This window comes from Protomyctophum parallelum (genome assembly GCF_964188405.1).
Source record: "Protomyctophum parallelum genome assembly, chromosome: 4".
NCBI lineage: Eukaryota > Metazoa > Chordata > Actinopteri > Myctophiformes > Myctophidae > Protomyctophum > Protomyctophum parallelum.
This window is the reverse complement of record NC_139700.1, coordinates 2,255,976-2,272,756: the sequence shown is the minus strand read 5'-3', so window position 1 is coordinate 2,272,756 and position 16,781 is coordinate 2,255,976. Positions and strand designations below refer to the sequence as shown.

The 16,781-nt window shown below is 45.9% G+C and overlaps 2 protein-coding genes across 3 annotated transcripts in view; one reads left to right on the top strand and one right to left on the bottom strand.

Annotated features, from left to right (window-relative positions):
• Positions 1 to 16,781, bottom strand: part of anln2 (anillin, actin binding protein 2) — a 304,484-nt gene that overhangs the window by 196,276 nt on the left and 91,427 nt on the right. The window lies entirely within an intron of this gene.
• Positions 1 to 16,781, top strand: part of wwp2 (WW domain containing E3 ubiquitin protein ligase 2) — a 73,064-nt gene that overhangs the window by 40,162 nt on the left and 16,121 nt on the right. The window contains 7 exon segments of the mRNA XM_083763100.1: positions 3,360 to 3,414; positions 7,330 to 7,411; positions 9,253 to 9,381; positions 13,096 to 13,174; positions 13,445 to 13,516; positions 15,598 to 15,639; positions 15,641 to 15,687. Of these exon segments, the coding sequence (XP_083619226.1) occupies positions 3,360 to 3,414; positions 7,330 to 7,411; positions 9,253 to 9,381; positions 13,096 to 13,174; positions 13,445 to 13,516; positions 15,598 to 15,639; positions 15,641 to 15,687 (506 nt within the window).

The window sequence follows — 16,781 nt, the reverse complement described above, 5'->3', positions numbered from 1 at the left end:
CTTATAAATATATCTATAGCTTCCACTCTCTTCCTGTCCACCCATCGAATCAATCTCCACCCCCACCTACCCTACCCTACCCTGCCTTTTTTCAGCTAGGGGCCTCTCTTTAATACCTCCCTCTGTCCACTCTCTCCTTTAACAAGGAACCTTAACAGCAACACTAACTGAATTGAACCTGTGTCTTGTTATACACACGCACGCACGCACGCGGAGCGGGGCGGCGTGGCTCACCGGCACCGGGCCGGCAGCCTAGGCGCGTTCAATGTGAAATGAGACATTCTGCATTACGAGTAGTTTTACTTTTGGTACTTGGATTAATTAATTCCGGACTTTGACTCGTAACGGAGTATTCCTACACTGCAGTATTGATACTTTTACTTAAGTAAAACGTGTGAGTACCTTTTCCACCATTGGGTGTTAGATCATGTACCCGTGCTCTCACACTGGCACATGATCCACACATGGCCCCCCTCTCTCTCTCTCTCTCTCTCTCTGTACACAAAAACGTATACATTTTAAAGCTATTTTGCTAATATTCATCTAATTCGGCGCCACAGCGCCATCTGGAGGAGGGCTCTCCACCATAAGTGCATTTTCACCGGCGAGCACCTTTTTTAGATTGAAAGCCAGTTTGGCCGGAAACCGAGAATCAGGAAGTAGAAATCCGCTGTTTGTCATTTAATCCAATCAAAACATACTTTCCGTAAGCAATGATCATGTCGTTTTGAGAAATGAGAAATAGTTTTGACCCAAAAAGAAGAACCTGAGATATTAGTGTTCAAAAAGCTGCGTCCTCGTATATAGACAGCATAATCCAGCGAAATTTCCATTTCCGTTTTCTTCCTTTTTTTAACGGACCGCTACCAGTGCTACTAGTGTTCTGCGGGTGCAGATGATCACCGTAATCAATTGATTAAAAAAAAAAAAGAAGGCGTCAAAAGGCGCAATAGGCAACGGGTGAGTTAAGGATAATCTTTCTATAGTCTCCATTTAACATTTACTTTCTCTCCGTGCCTTATTTTCTCCTTTTCCCTTTTTTTCTTGCTCCTTTCTTTTTTTTCCTTTTCTTTTTCTTCGCTCTGTGAAACCGTGTGTGGAAGTGGCTGAATGGCCAGGGTTAGAGATGATGATGTCATCTTGTCTTTATATCATTATATTCTCCTTTTACCTTTTTTAGTCACACAGACCCCAGAGAAGGGTGGGGCTCCCTCTGGGCATAGATTGGCTGTCGTTGAAGTGACACACAGTACACACGCACGCACACACGCACCCACGCACCCACACACACACACACACACACACACACACACACACACACCCTTTAACCCTGCTATATGCCCGCTCTTCTCCCCGCAGTCGCAGTCCTTTTCCATCTGAACAACACCGTCGGATTTTCCATGACAGAGGCTCTCTTTAATGGGCACAGTCAGTCAGTCACATTGGTTTTGGGAAATGCTGTTGACGTAAAGTAGCTACTACTCGTACTTCATGGATCACCGGGGTGATCATGAATCGCATTTTGTTTTTCGTGGAGAAAGCTTCCAGTGAGAGAAAAAAAATCTATTCGGATTTTATAGATAATATTATGAGTCCATTTGGGGTCCACCTGAATAGGGCCATTTGATTCAGAACATCATCCCGTTCTGAATCCCCAAAACTATCATTCCCTCACCACTGACACCAACAAGCATCTTTTCAACAACTTTTCCACTCACCTTATATGCGTGTGTGTGTGTGCGCGTGTGTGCGTGTGCGTGTGTGTGTGTGTGTGTGTGTGTGTGTGTGTGTGTGTGTGTGTTTGCACGTCCCAGTATCATCAGTAACCATATACACGTACACATTGAGTGACTGTTTGCTGTACACAAATTTTCCACACTTTGGAACATACACAGGCTCCTCGCGAAGACACACTAGGCTTTTTGTATGTGTGTGTGCGTGCGTGCGTGCGTGCATGTGTGCGTGCGTGTGCACACGTGTGAGTGCAGGCTGAGTAAACCCCACAGTTGTTCCAGGCGCGCAGGGTGAATAAAGGTGCCTTTTGTCAGGCATGGGGTTGAGTTGGGGGGTTGGGGGTGGGGTGTCCAGTCTGGAAACGAGCATGAATGTTCCCTCAGTTTTCCCTCAGACATCACACCTCCCTGCCTACTTTCACAGCACCATTAGAAGAGAGAGAGAGAGAGAGGCAGAGCAAAGGGACAGGGGGAGAAGAGGAGAGGAGGAGGAGGAGGAGGAGGAGGATTTCGGCGACGGGATGGGGTAGGGAGGGAGGGAGGGAGGGAGGGAGGGAGGGAAGGGTACCAGGGTGGTGATGGGGGGAGGTTGGGGTGGTGGTGTTGGTGGAGGGGGGGGGTGGGGCTTACGGCCAGCCAGTGAGCTCATTGGAACAGCGCGTTGTTTTATCCTCCTACCCGAGCGTGTCGTTTTTGGAAGGCATTACGAGCCCGCTGGCCGGCCAGCTCCCTCAGTCTCCCAGTACCACCGCGCCGGAGAGGAGCACCCCACCGCCGCCCCACCACCTCAACTCACGCCCCCCCATCCATCCATCCATCCATCCATCCCTCTCTCCTCCCTCCCTCCCTTCCTCCCTCCTTCCTTCCCTCTCTCTCATTCAGAGCCAAGGCATGACTGACTGACTGACTTTGGCTTTTTACTGACTTACTGACCGGCCGCCCTGCACACACACACACCGCGCGCGAGCCCTCTCGCTGGTTGCCCCTTTCGGTGGGTCAGAGCTTTTTCCCGCGACCGACTGACCAACTTGCCCGCCCGCCGTAGGAGACACTTCTTCAAACGGAGACCTCACTTCTGCTCGCTGATCTGGGTCGCCGCGGCAGCAGCAGCTTCACCGCCAGCGTGTGCCCCCCCCCCCCCCACCACCCTCATTCATGTTCATGCTGTTGTCTTCCTAATCTGCCACAGCTGGGTTCAGCTCACCCCCAACACCACCGTGCGGTTTCCGAGGCATTTTCTACCATCTTTTTTGCTGCCGTTTAATATTTTTTCCCTCCTCCTCCTCCTCCTCCTCCTCCTCTAGTACCTGCCATTTGTTTCTGTGCATGTTTCTTTTTTTACTTTTTTTTTGTGGCGTGTGTTGGCCTTTTTTTCCATCTCATATCCACATGCTTGTTCTCACACACTTGTGGGAGCCGCCGAGTCCTCCGGAGCTGAGTGGACAGATTAAAGAATTTCACACCGCCGCGCCGCCGCCGCATGGAGACGGCGGCGAGGAGAGGACCGAGAGGCAGGGAGAGACGGACGGAGGAGCGAGGAGGAGGACAGAAAGGTGGAAGAAGGGCGAGAACGAGAGCAAGTTACCCTAACTGGACACGCGGTCTCTCTCTCTTTTTCTCCCTCAGCCGACCGGGGCTCCTGTGGAAAATGACCCTCTGGGTGCACTCCCGCCGGGATGGGGTAAGTCCACCGAGCACGCACACACACACACACACACACACACGCACACACAGACACTCACTTTCTTTGAATGCACCTTAATGCCCCCTCCCCCACTCAGGCAGACAAACACCTATATTTGTGTGCGCTAGTCGTTTTCTCCCCTGTACCTCCATTTGTTTGTTCGTGTGTGTTCACTGCTAATCAGAACTTTGCAAAGTTTGCATGCATAAGTCCATAGTAGTGTTACTTACATTCCACACAGAAATCGACCCCAATTGGACCCTTAACGTGATCCGTAGGGGTCCGTTCGTTTGGTTCAATTGTTTCCTTTGCTGTGTAATTGCATCGCTGTTTATTTGGTTTAGTGAACTTACTGAGCCACAAAGATGGCCTGAGCTGAACCTGTTGAAGCGCACGCATGGAGTCGACATTGGTTCACCTCCCAAAAGATGAAGCTCAACACTGTGAGCGTGATTTGTATAAGGTTTGGTTCTAGCTTTGGATGCTGCTGTTCAAACCGTCAGAAGTGGCGTGAGTGAGAGCCCCGTACATCAGTGGGGCCACGATATTTCCACACTCACTCCAGATGGGCCACATTGCAAATTACTGTCATAGCAAAAATTGCGCGTTTTGAGCTTGTAGATCGGCTATTTGAATTGAAATCCAGATTATTTTTTGTTGCTCTTTTTTCAAGTGCCTTAGTAGTTATGTTAACTTTAAACCAATACAAATACATTGGACATAAAAAAAGACAATAACATTTTAATACATTATACTACTCATTATACTAATTTAGACTGAAGTAATTAAAGTGCATCATGTTTGCAATAATATATCAGTATTCTGATATGAACCCATTCTGAACGGGAACCCATTTTGGTGTCGGCATCATGTCATGCTTTAGCTATTTAAAAATAGCAGATCTACAAGCTCATATCGCGCCACCGAGTGGCGCGATACGAGCTTGTAGGTCTGCTATTTTTGAAAAATCGAAGAACGACTGACATTTTTTAGAATCTGATCTCAGGTCAGAATGGGTTCGTCAGACCAGTGTGTGTCCAGTGGAAACCTCGTATGAATCTGATCTCAGGTCAGAATGGGTTAAGTGAAGGTGGGGGGCCGCATGGGGCCCACCCCTGCCGTACATAATAGCCATCAATCATTACTGAGCCTCTTGAGTCATGGCTGGTTTTTATCTACAGCGTTTTTACTGGACTGTTCAAACCCCTGACCTTCCAGCTAAGCATCCTAACGGAACAGTCAGGATTGTTCACATTGTTCTTGGATTTAACCTAGATCCTAGGTTCCCTAGAAAGACAAATCACACCCGTGTGAACTGAGAGGTGCAGTCTGCTCAACAACACCGCATGCAGTCATAGTTCTAGTGCTGCAGTGTGAATTGCCCTGTAGGCTCGACAGTCAAAGGGAACTGCAGGTTGTTATACAGTACCACCGGCTGTGCACTTTACTACCTCTTTCAAAGAAGTTGGATCTCTCAATAGATACGTAATAACGGTTTCCAGCAGCAACAAAAAAAAGGCTGTTTTTTATGTGAATGGGGTTATATGATATCAGATCTTTGCTTTTCCTTCTTCAAGGTCATGGTGTGAATGAGAGTCTTGGTAGAGAGAGAGGGGAGAGAGGGGTTTGATATGTGGGTGAGCTTCTCTTCCCTTAAAAAGAGAACAGCGAAAACAGTACCTCACAGCAGCAGACGCATATCTCATGATCAAATGTCAGTTGGCTTGATTAACCTGCTTAAGCCTATTTTAAATGGTAAATAAATGGTAAATGGTGCATTTATATTGCGCTTTTATAGTGCATTACATGATTCACCCATTCATACACCGATGGCGGAGGAAACCATCCCAGTCACCAACCTGCACAATTAGTTAGCAATTAGTGGTTCAGACCGAGTCTTGCTCAAGGACACTTCGACACTAATCTCTTGGCAAGCCCCGGGATCGAAAATAAGATTCGTAAGCGATCTACAAGCTCACAGCGCATTGTGTGATGCGACATGAACTTGTAAGATCTGCTACTTTCCAAAAATGTTGAAACATTTTTTTTCTTCACATTTTGAAAACATCTTGAAAATCTTCACCCATGATGACACGCCTAAAATAGGGACCAGTGGCATGTTGGCGATTAACACTGTGAATATCAGATAAACGTTTGTTTTTGACTCGCACTACTCATGCTGATTTATAACGTACATGCACAATGCACACACCACTTCCTTTGCCTCAAATCCCACAAATTACAGACGCTGTGTGTGTAGTTGATGGGATTCTACATAATCCAATCTATTTTCAAACCCGGATTTATGTGCAGAGTTAACCCATTCTGACCGGGCACCCATTTTGGTGTCAGCATCATGTTATGCTTTAGCTATTTAAAAATAGCAGATCTACAAGCTCATATCGCGCCACCGAGTGGCGCGATACGAGCTTGTAGGTCTGCTATTTTTGAAAAATCGAAGAACGACTGTGACATTTTTAGAATCTGATCTCAGGTCAGAATGGGTTCATCAGACCAGTGTGTGTCCGGCGGAAACCTCGTATGAATCTGATCTCAGGTCAGAATGGGTTAAATCATACGCACTGGGCAAATTCCGCCGTGCTAACATTTTCACAAGCTAATTCTCTCGCTGTTACTCTCCAGACCCCCTCGGTAATGTTCTCTCTGATGCCTTTTCAGCATGCTGTGGTGTGGTGTCTCAGGCCGAAAACCACAATTATATCGCTGACTCAGATTCACTTTTCGTGCGTGTTCTTTTTCATCTGCGGCCTGCACGTCTGTTTCCCCTTTGCAGGGTCAGAAGAAAAGGGGGAAATGGGGAAGAGAAGGAAGAGATTATGAGGGTATGACGGGGGGGAGGGAATTGATTGAAAGACGGGGGTGAGCAACTGAGCACAGGAACAGAGAGAATAGAGAGAGAGAGAGAGAGAGAGAGAGAGAGGTGAAAGGCTGAAAGAGCTGGCATGTGAAGTCTAATTTATACTTACGAGTTGACCTCGTCGTACCGAATTTTCAAACGTTCTCATTTTCATCATACAAGAACGCAGGCGTTTGGTGACGTATGATTTAGCCTTACGACGAGTTGCAATGTGAGCGCTACTGTTTCTGCAGCCTCCACACACGCCCGTTAATGAGAAAAAGATGTCAGAGAGAGAGAGATGGAGGGAACCGGGGGAAAGGGAGGGGGCTGGAAACGGCCCAACGCAAAGTACTGTGCACACATACACACTCAACCTGGCACTCTCTAAACCTCGCTGACTTGCACACATACACACTCAACCTGGCACTCTCTAAACCTCGCTGACTTGTGCCCTATATTCTCTGTCCAGGGCAAACGGCAGTTACCATGGTATTGTTTCTATAACGTGACTGACCATAAACCTTTTTTTTCTGCAACGCCTCCCTACTTTCACTTGTGGCTAGTTCACCTCAGTCACATTTGCTCTCAGCCCAACCTACACACACACACACGCACGCACGCACGCACGCACGCACACACCAGCTCACAAGTTTGCATGACCTAGAAAGGCGAAGGTGAACCTGACTGAGTAAGGCATTTTGGAACGGCCACAGTGAAATGCCACAGGGACTCGTCACTTTTCTACCGAGACTGTGAGATTCAGCCGTTCTCCTCTCTTCATCTCGCTAAGCATCATGAGTCCTGTCATCACGCTCATATGATCCCAGTAATATTCCACAAAGTGCAGGCCTATGTTGATAGCCTCTGTGGTTCTTGTTATAACTTTTCATGTTGTTCTGGGCCTTCTTTCAGCCAAGTCTCAATGTGATATACTCTCGCTCCTTGCGGTGTAGAATCCAAATCATACACTTCATTGAATGTCATCATCCTCTCTTTACCCTCAGCCTCCTGTCTGTACTAATAAATGCGCAAATGTCTTTTTTCATCTACAGAGAAGCGCCAGGACAACGGGAGAGTATACTTTGTCAACCACAATACGCGAACGACACAATGGGAAGATCCACGAACCCAGGGGTGAGACTGGAAGTGTGTGTGTGTGTGTGTGTGTGTGTGTGTGTGTGTGTGTGTGTGTGTGTTCGTGTGTTCGCTAAAACTGCCTGCATGTTGGCTTGCATGTCTGCCTTTGTTGTTGTATGCATCTGTGGATGTATAAATAAAGCATTATTGACATTTTGTTAACCCCAGAAAACAGGTCGCTAGAACACCAAGGGCCCTGTTCATGCCTCTTATCTATCCCTAAACGTCTTTGCTTTTTTTGTCTTTTTTTTACTATTTTGAAAAACATTTCTGGACAGTTCAAATTGCCGATCTACAAGCTCACAACGTGTCTATGTAGACCGGGCTAGTTGAACAATTTGAACCCATTTAGACCTGAGGACGATTTTTTTTTTACAAATGTCTTCTAAATCAGTTTTCAGAAAAACCCATGTTTCTATGTCAGTCGTTCTCAAACACTTTCATGTCAAGGACCCCCAAAAATATATGTAATTGGCCGCCGACCCCCATCTGAAAATATGTTGTTCCAGGTAATGTTTTTAAAATAGTAAAAACGTTCAGGGAAAGGGGTAAGGCACTGTCGCAAATTGGCCCCCAAGTGCTATTGTGTCACACCATCACACTCTTGATGCAACCAGGGATGAAAGATCAACATATTTGTGGAAAAAAAATAGCTCAACGATTGGTCTTATTAATGGGTTATTTAGTACTGAATATAACAAACTATTAAGCTAATAAAGTCTGGGGTTATGCAAATGAACAACTTTTATTTTTATTTTTTTCTGCACAGAAATTGCACATTTACATTATCTGTTCGTTGATAATGTGGTCATTTTATGGCATCAGCCTCGGGTCCATGTGTCATTCATATCAGTGTCTTCCCGTGAGAAGTTATTATTATTATTTCCACTTCACTCACATTTATCATACTCCCCCTTTCCGTGTCGACAGATTTAAAAGCATTTTAAAACCCGCTTTTTAAGATATTAACCTCTGATATGAACCCCTGAAAGAAAATACTCAGGGGGAAGGAAGCAAAAAATAGCTTCAGTTCATATACACTTCAAAGTATACTTGAGAGACCTGAGATCGCGAATACTGTACCTTCTGGTACAAAAGGTTGGTTGATGGTCAGTGACTGGCATCTGAACACGTCAAAGCTATCCTTCAAAGACCAAAAAGAACTCGCCATCACATAGCTGTTAAATTGTGGTTCAGAATGAGGGCAGAGTTTTAGGGTCCAAGGTTTTATTCACCTACAGTATAGTGTGTGTGTGTGTGTGTGTGTGTGTGTGTGTAGGGGAGGAAAGGGACAGTTCAGTATTTCTGTGTCCAGGGGACCAGCCATGATTTTAGTTTTAGTCACATTTTAGTTACCTGTTTTAGTGTTAGTCTCGTTTTAGTCGACTACATAATCATAAGATTTTAGTCAATTCAAAATACAGTTGATTTAGTCGATTAAATTGTATTTTGGCGGGCCTTGATGCCATTGTAATGACAGATTTTTACACTTGCTGAGCACAGCCGATCTACCAGCTCACAACACGTCGCAGGCAGCGCGACACACGTCGTGAGCTTGTAGATCAGCTATTTTCAGCATTCAACCAGGTGTAGAATGACTTAGTTTCTTTTTGTTGACGAAATTGTCAATATATTTAGTCTTTTAGTTTAGTAATCATAGCTTAGTTTTCATTTAGTTTATTTGGTTTTCGTCAGTGAAAGAAAAAAGAAAAAAAAGTAGTCGACGAACATTTTTTCATAGTATTAGTCGGCGAAATCAACACTACCGGGGGGGACGAGACCCCCACCTACCAGGCCGGGACCGTGCAGCTCACCACTGCCCCTCTCCCCTGTTTCAGGATGATCCAGGAGCCCCCCCTGCCCCCGGGCTGGGAGATGAAGTACACCGCCGAGGGAGTGAGATATTTTGTGGATCACAACTCTCGCACCACCAGCTTTAAAGACCCTCGCCCCGGGTTTGAGTCAGGGTAAATATCCACTTAACCCAGTGGTTCCTAAAATGGGGGTCCGGGGGATCCCCAGGGGTCCTTGATGAGGGAGTTCCAGGGGGTCCCCCCAGCTAAATGATAGTTTGGGAACCAAATGGACCCTTATGGGTCTGTAACTCTTGAGAGTTGTACAAATGGAACCAAAATGGACCATTTGTACACTCTCTGAGTTAAATTAACATTGCTTTTTCATTATAAATTGGGGGTCCCAGAGATAGAAATGCCATTAAATTGAGGATCCTTGAAATTAAACGGGTTGAGAATCACTGCTAGAGCCGTAAAGATCTTCTCTCATGGGGGTCCTTGGCATATCTTTTCAAATGGGGGTCCTCGGGCTAATTAGTGTCAATTTTGGGGTCTTTGACGTGAAAAGGTTTGGGAACCACTGCTTTGTTTTTAGGTACAGTTTACTTGTACAGACCTCAGGCAAAAAGTGTCAAGCCAGTTTTTTTGTTTTCAGCAAAGCAAAAACCAGAAAGAGGCCTTGGTATCCAAGTTACATGAACTCTTGTATGAGTCCATATTGGGCTGAAATGATGTCACCTACTAGGTCTGGTTTGTAGCAAATAATTATAAAGAAAAAGTCTACCATAGTTTAATGCCGTCCCCTTCCTTTATATTTTGCAGAAGGGCCCATTTGTTAATCTGTCACTTTGTCGCGGCCATGTTTCATCGTTGCTTGACTTTTTTTGGATTTACAATTTCTTTGTAGAGCCATTAAAACGAAAACAAAACATAAATCACTCCTTCGAATTGCACACGATTAACTCGGGTGTTTTACATCAAGTCGTCGTGTTTTATCACATGCACATGTTCATAAAATGCGAGACACTGCACTCCCCTGTCCTTAATGTGTGCCTTGCTCATAAGTATTCTTATTTCTTACCCAGAAGGTCAAGTCATAATGTGCTGATGTGGCCTAACGGCTCCATAACATCCAGCTCTGATATGTATATGTGTTAGCTCTGCGCATTTTCTTTGTGTGTACAAGTGTACATGCAAGATGGGCATGCTTTGTGTGTTCATTTGCGTGCATGAATGTTCATGTCCTCCTGTTTGTGTGCGTGCGCGTGTGTGCCTGTGTGTCTGCAAACTACTTTTCGTGCTGATGTTTCAACATACGATGGTTCTCCATCCATGCTATATTTTATAGTCCCGCTGGTCCCAGACAGCTCTCGGAGTGTCTTAAGTGTTCTACGCTGAATACTAGGAGTCTGTGTCCGTGGCCAGTACATTGCCGCTGCGGTCTCCATTTCCTAACCCAAACCAAGATGTGCCTGGCAGCACTTGCCAACCCAAATCCCACTGCATTAGAGGCCTCTTTTCTCTACCCTGCAGGCCTCCACATTCTCTCCCTCCCCCCTCCCTCCCCCCTCTGTCTGTCTGTCTGTCTGTCTGTCTGTCTGTCTGTCTGTCTGTCTGTCTGTCTGTCTGTCTGTCTGTCTGTCTGTCTGTCTGTCTGTCTGTCTGTCTGTCTGTCTGTCTGTCTGTCTGTCTGTCTGTCTGTCTGTCTGTCTGTCTGTCTGTCTGTCTGTCTGTCTGTCTGTCTGTCTGTCTGTCTGTCTGTCTGTCTGTCTGTCTGTCTGTCTGTCTGTCTGTCTGTCTGTCTGTCTGTCTGTCTGTCTGTCTGTCTGTCTGTCTGTCTGTCTGTCTGTCTGTCTGTCTGTCCATCTCTCTGTCTGTCCATCTCTCTCTCTGTCTATCCATCTGTCTGTCTGTCTGTCTGTCTCTCTTTCTCAGTACGTTTTCAGCGGGCGAGCATCGGCCGACACATCTCCCGTTATCGCCCGAAAAGATGAATTATTTGTATCTTTTCGGGTGAGGTTGCTTCCGCCCACTTTTCAACCGTCGTCTGTTCGCCCTGCTATTGCCGGTAGTCGCCGGGTCCCATAGACAAATAATGCACTTGCGGAAAATGCCTGTCGCCCGCTGTTAAAACATTCTGACCTGAGATCAGATTCATACGAGGTTTCCGCCGGACACACACTGGTCTGATGAACCCATTCTGAGCTGAGATCAGATTCTAAAAAATGTCAGTCGCTCTTCAATTTTTCAAAAATAGCAGACCTACAAGCTCGTATCGCGCCACTCGGTGGCGCGATACGAGCTTGTAGATCTGCTATTTTTCAATAGCTAAAGCATAACATGATGCCAACACCAAAATGGGTGCCCGGTCAGAATGGGTTAAAACATTCTGTGTGTCTCTCTCTCTCTCTCTCTCTCTCTCTCTCTCTTCCCCTCCCTCCCTTTTAGTATTGTATATGATGATCTCTCCTCTGTCTGTCTGTCTGTCTGTCTGTCAATCTGTCAGTCTGTCCGTCTCCCCCTCCCCCCCCCCCTCCTCTCCCCCCCCCCCCCCCCCCCTCTCTCTCTCTCCCTCCCCCTCTCTCTCTGTGTGTGTGTGTGGGATTCTCCAGTGCTGACGGTGCACATATCCAGTGTGTGTGCTGCTGTGGGACGGTGGAGATTATACTAACACAGCTGCACGCCTCGCTCTCACCTCTACGTCTTATCCCCCACACACACACACAAACACACACACACACGCCTCGCTCTCACCTCTACGTCTTATCCCACACACACACACACACACACACACGCCTCGCTCTCACCTCTACGTCTTATCCCACACACACACACGCACACACACACACACACGCACACACACACGCCTCGAGTATCTCAGACCCAGAATGCCACTCAGCTTAAGGATTAATTTACTTTTGGCGTTGCGTGTAGTCCCCCCCCCCCCCCCCCTCAATATTGGCGAACACGAGGAACTTTGTCCTCCCGGAGCCAAGCAGCAACCAAGAAAGATTTGAAAACGTTTGATGGCTTCAAGATGTGTAAATAAATATACGGAGCCACTTTGGTAAGAGAGAATGAATGAATGGGCCCATGCGATGTTTTGTGCCTGATTATTTCCTGCTGTTTATGTGCACAACTTAAACACGTCTTCTGGTCACAGCTCCAGTACAGCGTGGTGACCAATTGGCTCTGGGGGCTTCTGGAATTGCATTGTTTCAGCCCCCATTTTGGACTGAGGTCTCTTAAAATAACGGTTTTCTGAAAAACCCTATGTTTCTATGTCAGCGGTGCTCGACCTTTTTCATGTCAAGGACCCCCAGAATGATCTGCATTTGGCTGCGGACCCCCCATCTCAAAATAAGTTGTTCCGTTACGTTTTGCAATAATAATCCATCCATCTGCAAACTAAAGTTTTCAAATAAATGTAGTGGAGTTAAAAGACAAGTAAACATTTGGATCTGAGATGTGGGGGAGTAGAAGTAAAAGTTTAAAAAATTGTAAATAATTCAAGTAAAGTACAAATATCTCAAAATTGTACTTAAATACAGTACTTAAGTAAATGTTACTTAAGTAACCCCTGTTACTTCCCACCCCTTTCTCAGTGTGCTGCCCTCGTGTGCTTTACTCTCTGTGGTGTCTGTAAGCAGAGATGAGCATTAAGCGCTTGCTTTGTACGCGACGCGACCGAAATGTAAATGCAATATAGCAGGGTGGGGATTTCCACTGGCTCCCCTTGTTTTAACAGTGTCAAATAGAATTTTCCCTTTCTCCCCCTCTGTGTGTGTGTGTGTGTGTGTGTGTGTGTGTGTGTGTGTGTGTGTGTGTGTGTGTGTGTGTGTGTGTGTGTGTGTGTCTCTCTCTCTGTACGTGCGTGTGTGTGTGTAGGTCGCGGCAGGGCGGTTCCCCAGGTGCATACGATCGCAGCTTCAGGTGGAAATACCACCAGTTCCGCTTCCTGTGCCATGTAAGTGCTGACTCAGACACACACAGGCCTTACACTGTAGTCACAATAAAAGCCTTAGTCAGAAGGATTTTTTTAGCCACTGTGTAGACGGAACAAGACTCTTCGGTAACACTTTATATCAAGGTCGTCTTTATAATGCATTATAGCGCATTCATAATGCATTATAAATTAGCTTATAATGCATTATAAAGGCGACCTTAAAAAGTGTTACCGATTCTTCTTTTCCATCAAAAAAAAGTGTTTTTGTTGATCTTCTTTGTCTGTTTCCAGTCCAATGCATTGCCCAGCCATGTGAAGATCTCGGTGTCCAGACAAACGCTGTTCGAGGACTCCTTCCAGCAGGTCAGAGCGTCACACTTCACACAAATCCTTTAACCCATTCTGACCTGAGATCAGATTCATACGAGGTTTCCACATGGACACACACTGGTCTGATTAACCCATTCTGACCTGAGATCAGATTCTAGAAATGTCAGTTGCTCTTCGATTTTTCAAAAATAGCAGACCTACAAGCTCGTATCGAGCCACTCGGTGGCGCGATATGAGCTTGTAGATCTGCTATTTTTCAATAGCTAAAGCATAACATGATGCCGACACCAAAATGGGTGCCCGGTCAGAATGGGTTCATTTCATGTAATTGCCCTCATTGACTGCCAAAGACGACTTTTATGACTTTTATGACTTCTTTTTTTTTTTATGCCCACACTGTCAAGGACAACACATTTAGCTTTTGGGGTTTCCACTTCCTTCTTTAGAGAACTTCTAGAATGTCTATCTCTCTCACTGTAGGGCCGACCGCCATTGCATTTCCAATGGGCTCGAAGCCTCTAACTATTGAGCACATGGACGCATTTACAAGCGTTTTGTCATGCCAAACTGTGCATACACACACTCCCTGGACAACCAACCTCTGCCCCAAATATTCCACAACGGCCTGTTATAGCGCCACCATGAGGCCGATTTGGGCAAAACACATTTCTGTTAGTTACTCGTACACATTTCATCCATACATCACGCAATTCTGTGTACACTCTATAGTCATGTGATCAACACGGATATGCACCATTTCCCATATTCCATCCTGATTGGCTAAAATAGACTTCCAAAGCTTGCATGATGGGTCTGTTAAAATAAACGCCACAAATCACACACACACACACACACACTGTGCAATTTCCATGAAATTATACATTTCCACTAGGCAGAGGATGCCATGCCACTTATTTTTTTCCAAATCAGCCTCATGGTGGTGCTATAGCAGGGCAACAACTGCATCAATATGTGTACAACTTTGTATGCACTCCCTAGAGGCCATGGAGAAACATTTTCCCTGCATCCCTCCACATCTGCCGGTTATAGCGCCACCATGAGGCCGATTTCTGCAAAACACATTGTTCACGTTAGTCGCACAGATTTCATCCAAATCTCACGCAAATGGGTACACATGATCTCTGTAGTCATGTGATCAAGATGAGTCTGTTGGATTCCTCAGATTCTACACTGATTGGCTAAGATTGCCTATAACAAAGTGTTCAGGAGTGGCCCAGTTTGTACAAAATGCTGCAAATCATGAATGCAGCACCCGAGTGCAGTGAAACGGTGCACGAATATTCCCACTAGGCTGAGGAATGGACGTGAATGGAGCTCATTATCAACGGTCCGGGATGCGATCGTAGTGAAGATGAATACTGTGACCACTTAACCCATTCTGACCTGAGATCAGATTCATACGAGGTTTCCGCCGGACACACACTGGTCTGATGAACCCATTCTGACCTGAGATCAGATTCTAAAAATGTCAGTCGTTCTTCGATTTTTCAAAAAATAGCAGACCTACAAGCTCGTATCGCGCCACTCGGTGGCGCGATATGAGCTTGTAGATCTGCTATTTTTAAATAGGTAAAGCACAACATGATGCCAACACCAAAATGGGTGCCCGGTCAGAATGGGTTAATCCTAACGGCTGTTACAGTGTTGGCAAACATTGAAGCACAAGACCCAATGTACAGAATATTCAATGTACAGTTCAGAATATTCAATTATGAAGCCTTCGAAGCAAAATTCCAAATAACGTATTTGAAGTTCTTTCGATTTATTTTCTCTTTTTTTACCACTTTAACATTGGCATTCCGAGTTTGAAAAGAAAAGGTTTGAAGGTATTTCGATAGATGACAAGCTCAGTAAGATATGTTGTGAGCTTGTAGATCTGCTATTTCTCTTGTACTGGTAGTTAAGTGGTTTAAGATGGTTACTTATTCATTCATCTTTGATCCTGTTACCCAAATTGATTGTCTAGATCGGGGGTTCGGTGCACAGCCTAAATGTTTGCTAATTGTGACTATGTCTATGTCTAGATCCTATAGGTTAGGACATTTTGTCCTAAAGCTTAACGATGTGAATCAACGTGGCCGTCCTTCTTTTAGATCATGAACGTGAAGCCGTACGACCTGCGTCGTAGACTCTACAATCATCATGAGAGGAGAGGAGGGACTGGACTACGGGGGCATCGCCAGGTGAGAACGCTCCGCTCCACCAAGCCATGATGCACAGCCCCGTGTGTGTGCTTGTTCTCCCCTCCAATAACCAAAAGGGGTTCTATGTGCGGCCTGCATACAGTCATAGTCCTTACAACAAGCAGGAGAAGGGCGCACACCTGAATTGAGGAGGTGCTAAAGGCCTAAGGCGATGAACAATGAAAAATCATCAGTCATCAGTCATAGCCCTTGTCTTGTGTGTGTGTGTGTGTGTGTGTGTGTGTGTGTGTGTGTGTGTGTGTGTGTGTGTGTGCGTGTGTGTGTGTGTGGTGTCAGGGGTGATTTTAAGGTAACTGTTTGTCAATCATTTATGTCCATTTTGGTGATGGGTTCCTTGTTTATTTGGTGGTTGTTGTTGTTGTTGTTGTGTTTGTTCCATCCATTCCATCCTTTCACCTCCACCTGCAATAGAGTTCATCTCTCTCCTACCTCCATTTCCTATTCCTATCCTAAGAGAAAAAGACTGCCAAAGCAGACAACCTGCAATACTCCAGGTTAGAAGGATATCCTTTTAGGTATAAGAAAGCACCAGCACTCAATAAATGTCCTTTTGGGCCCGGGGCAGCTGCCTCAACTGTCTGGGAACCTAGGCTGCCAAACCAGCCGGACGGTTTGCCGTGGGTTCGACTCCCCAAAAACAAATCTTTAAAAAAATAATTATAATAAATGTCCTTTTCAGCAGACGGGTTTCGGCCAAATTGGCCTTACTCAGCGTGCAAGGAAGGCCCGTTTGGCCGAAACACGTCCGCTGTTTGTTCCTAAATAAAACATTTATTGAGTGCTGGCGCTTTCTTCAGTTTTCTATTCCTATCCTACCCTACTCCCATCCCGTCCCCCTCCCTCTACACCCCCCCCCCCCCCCCCACACACACACACCTATTCTGTTCCTCCTTCCTTCCCTCCATCCATCCATCCACTGCCCTGCTATTGTAGCGCCACCACCCGCATCTGTTGTGTTCCGGTCCTGCCTCTCTCTTTATGTGGCTTATTGTTTTTATTTTATTTGTTGTTTCTTTGGGGGTTGTTATGTCTCTGTCTCCGGTGTCACGTCAGTGGTTTTACCCTATGGTAGG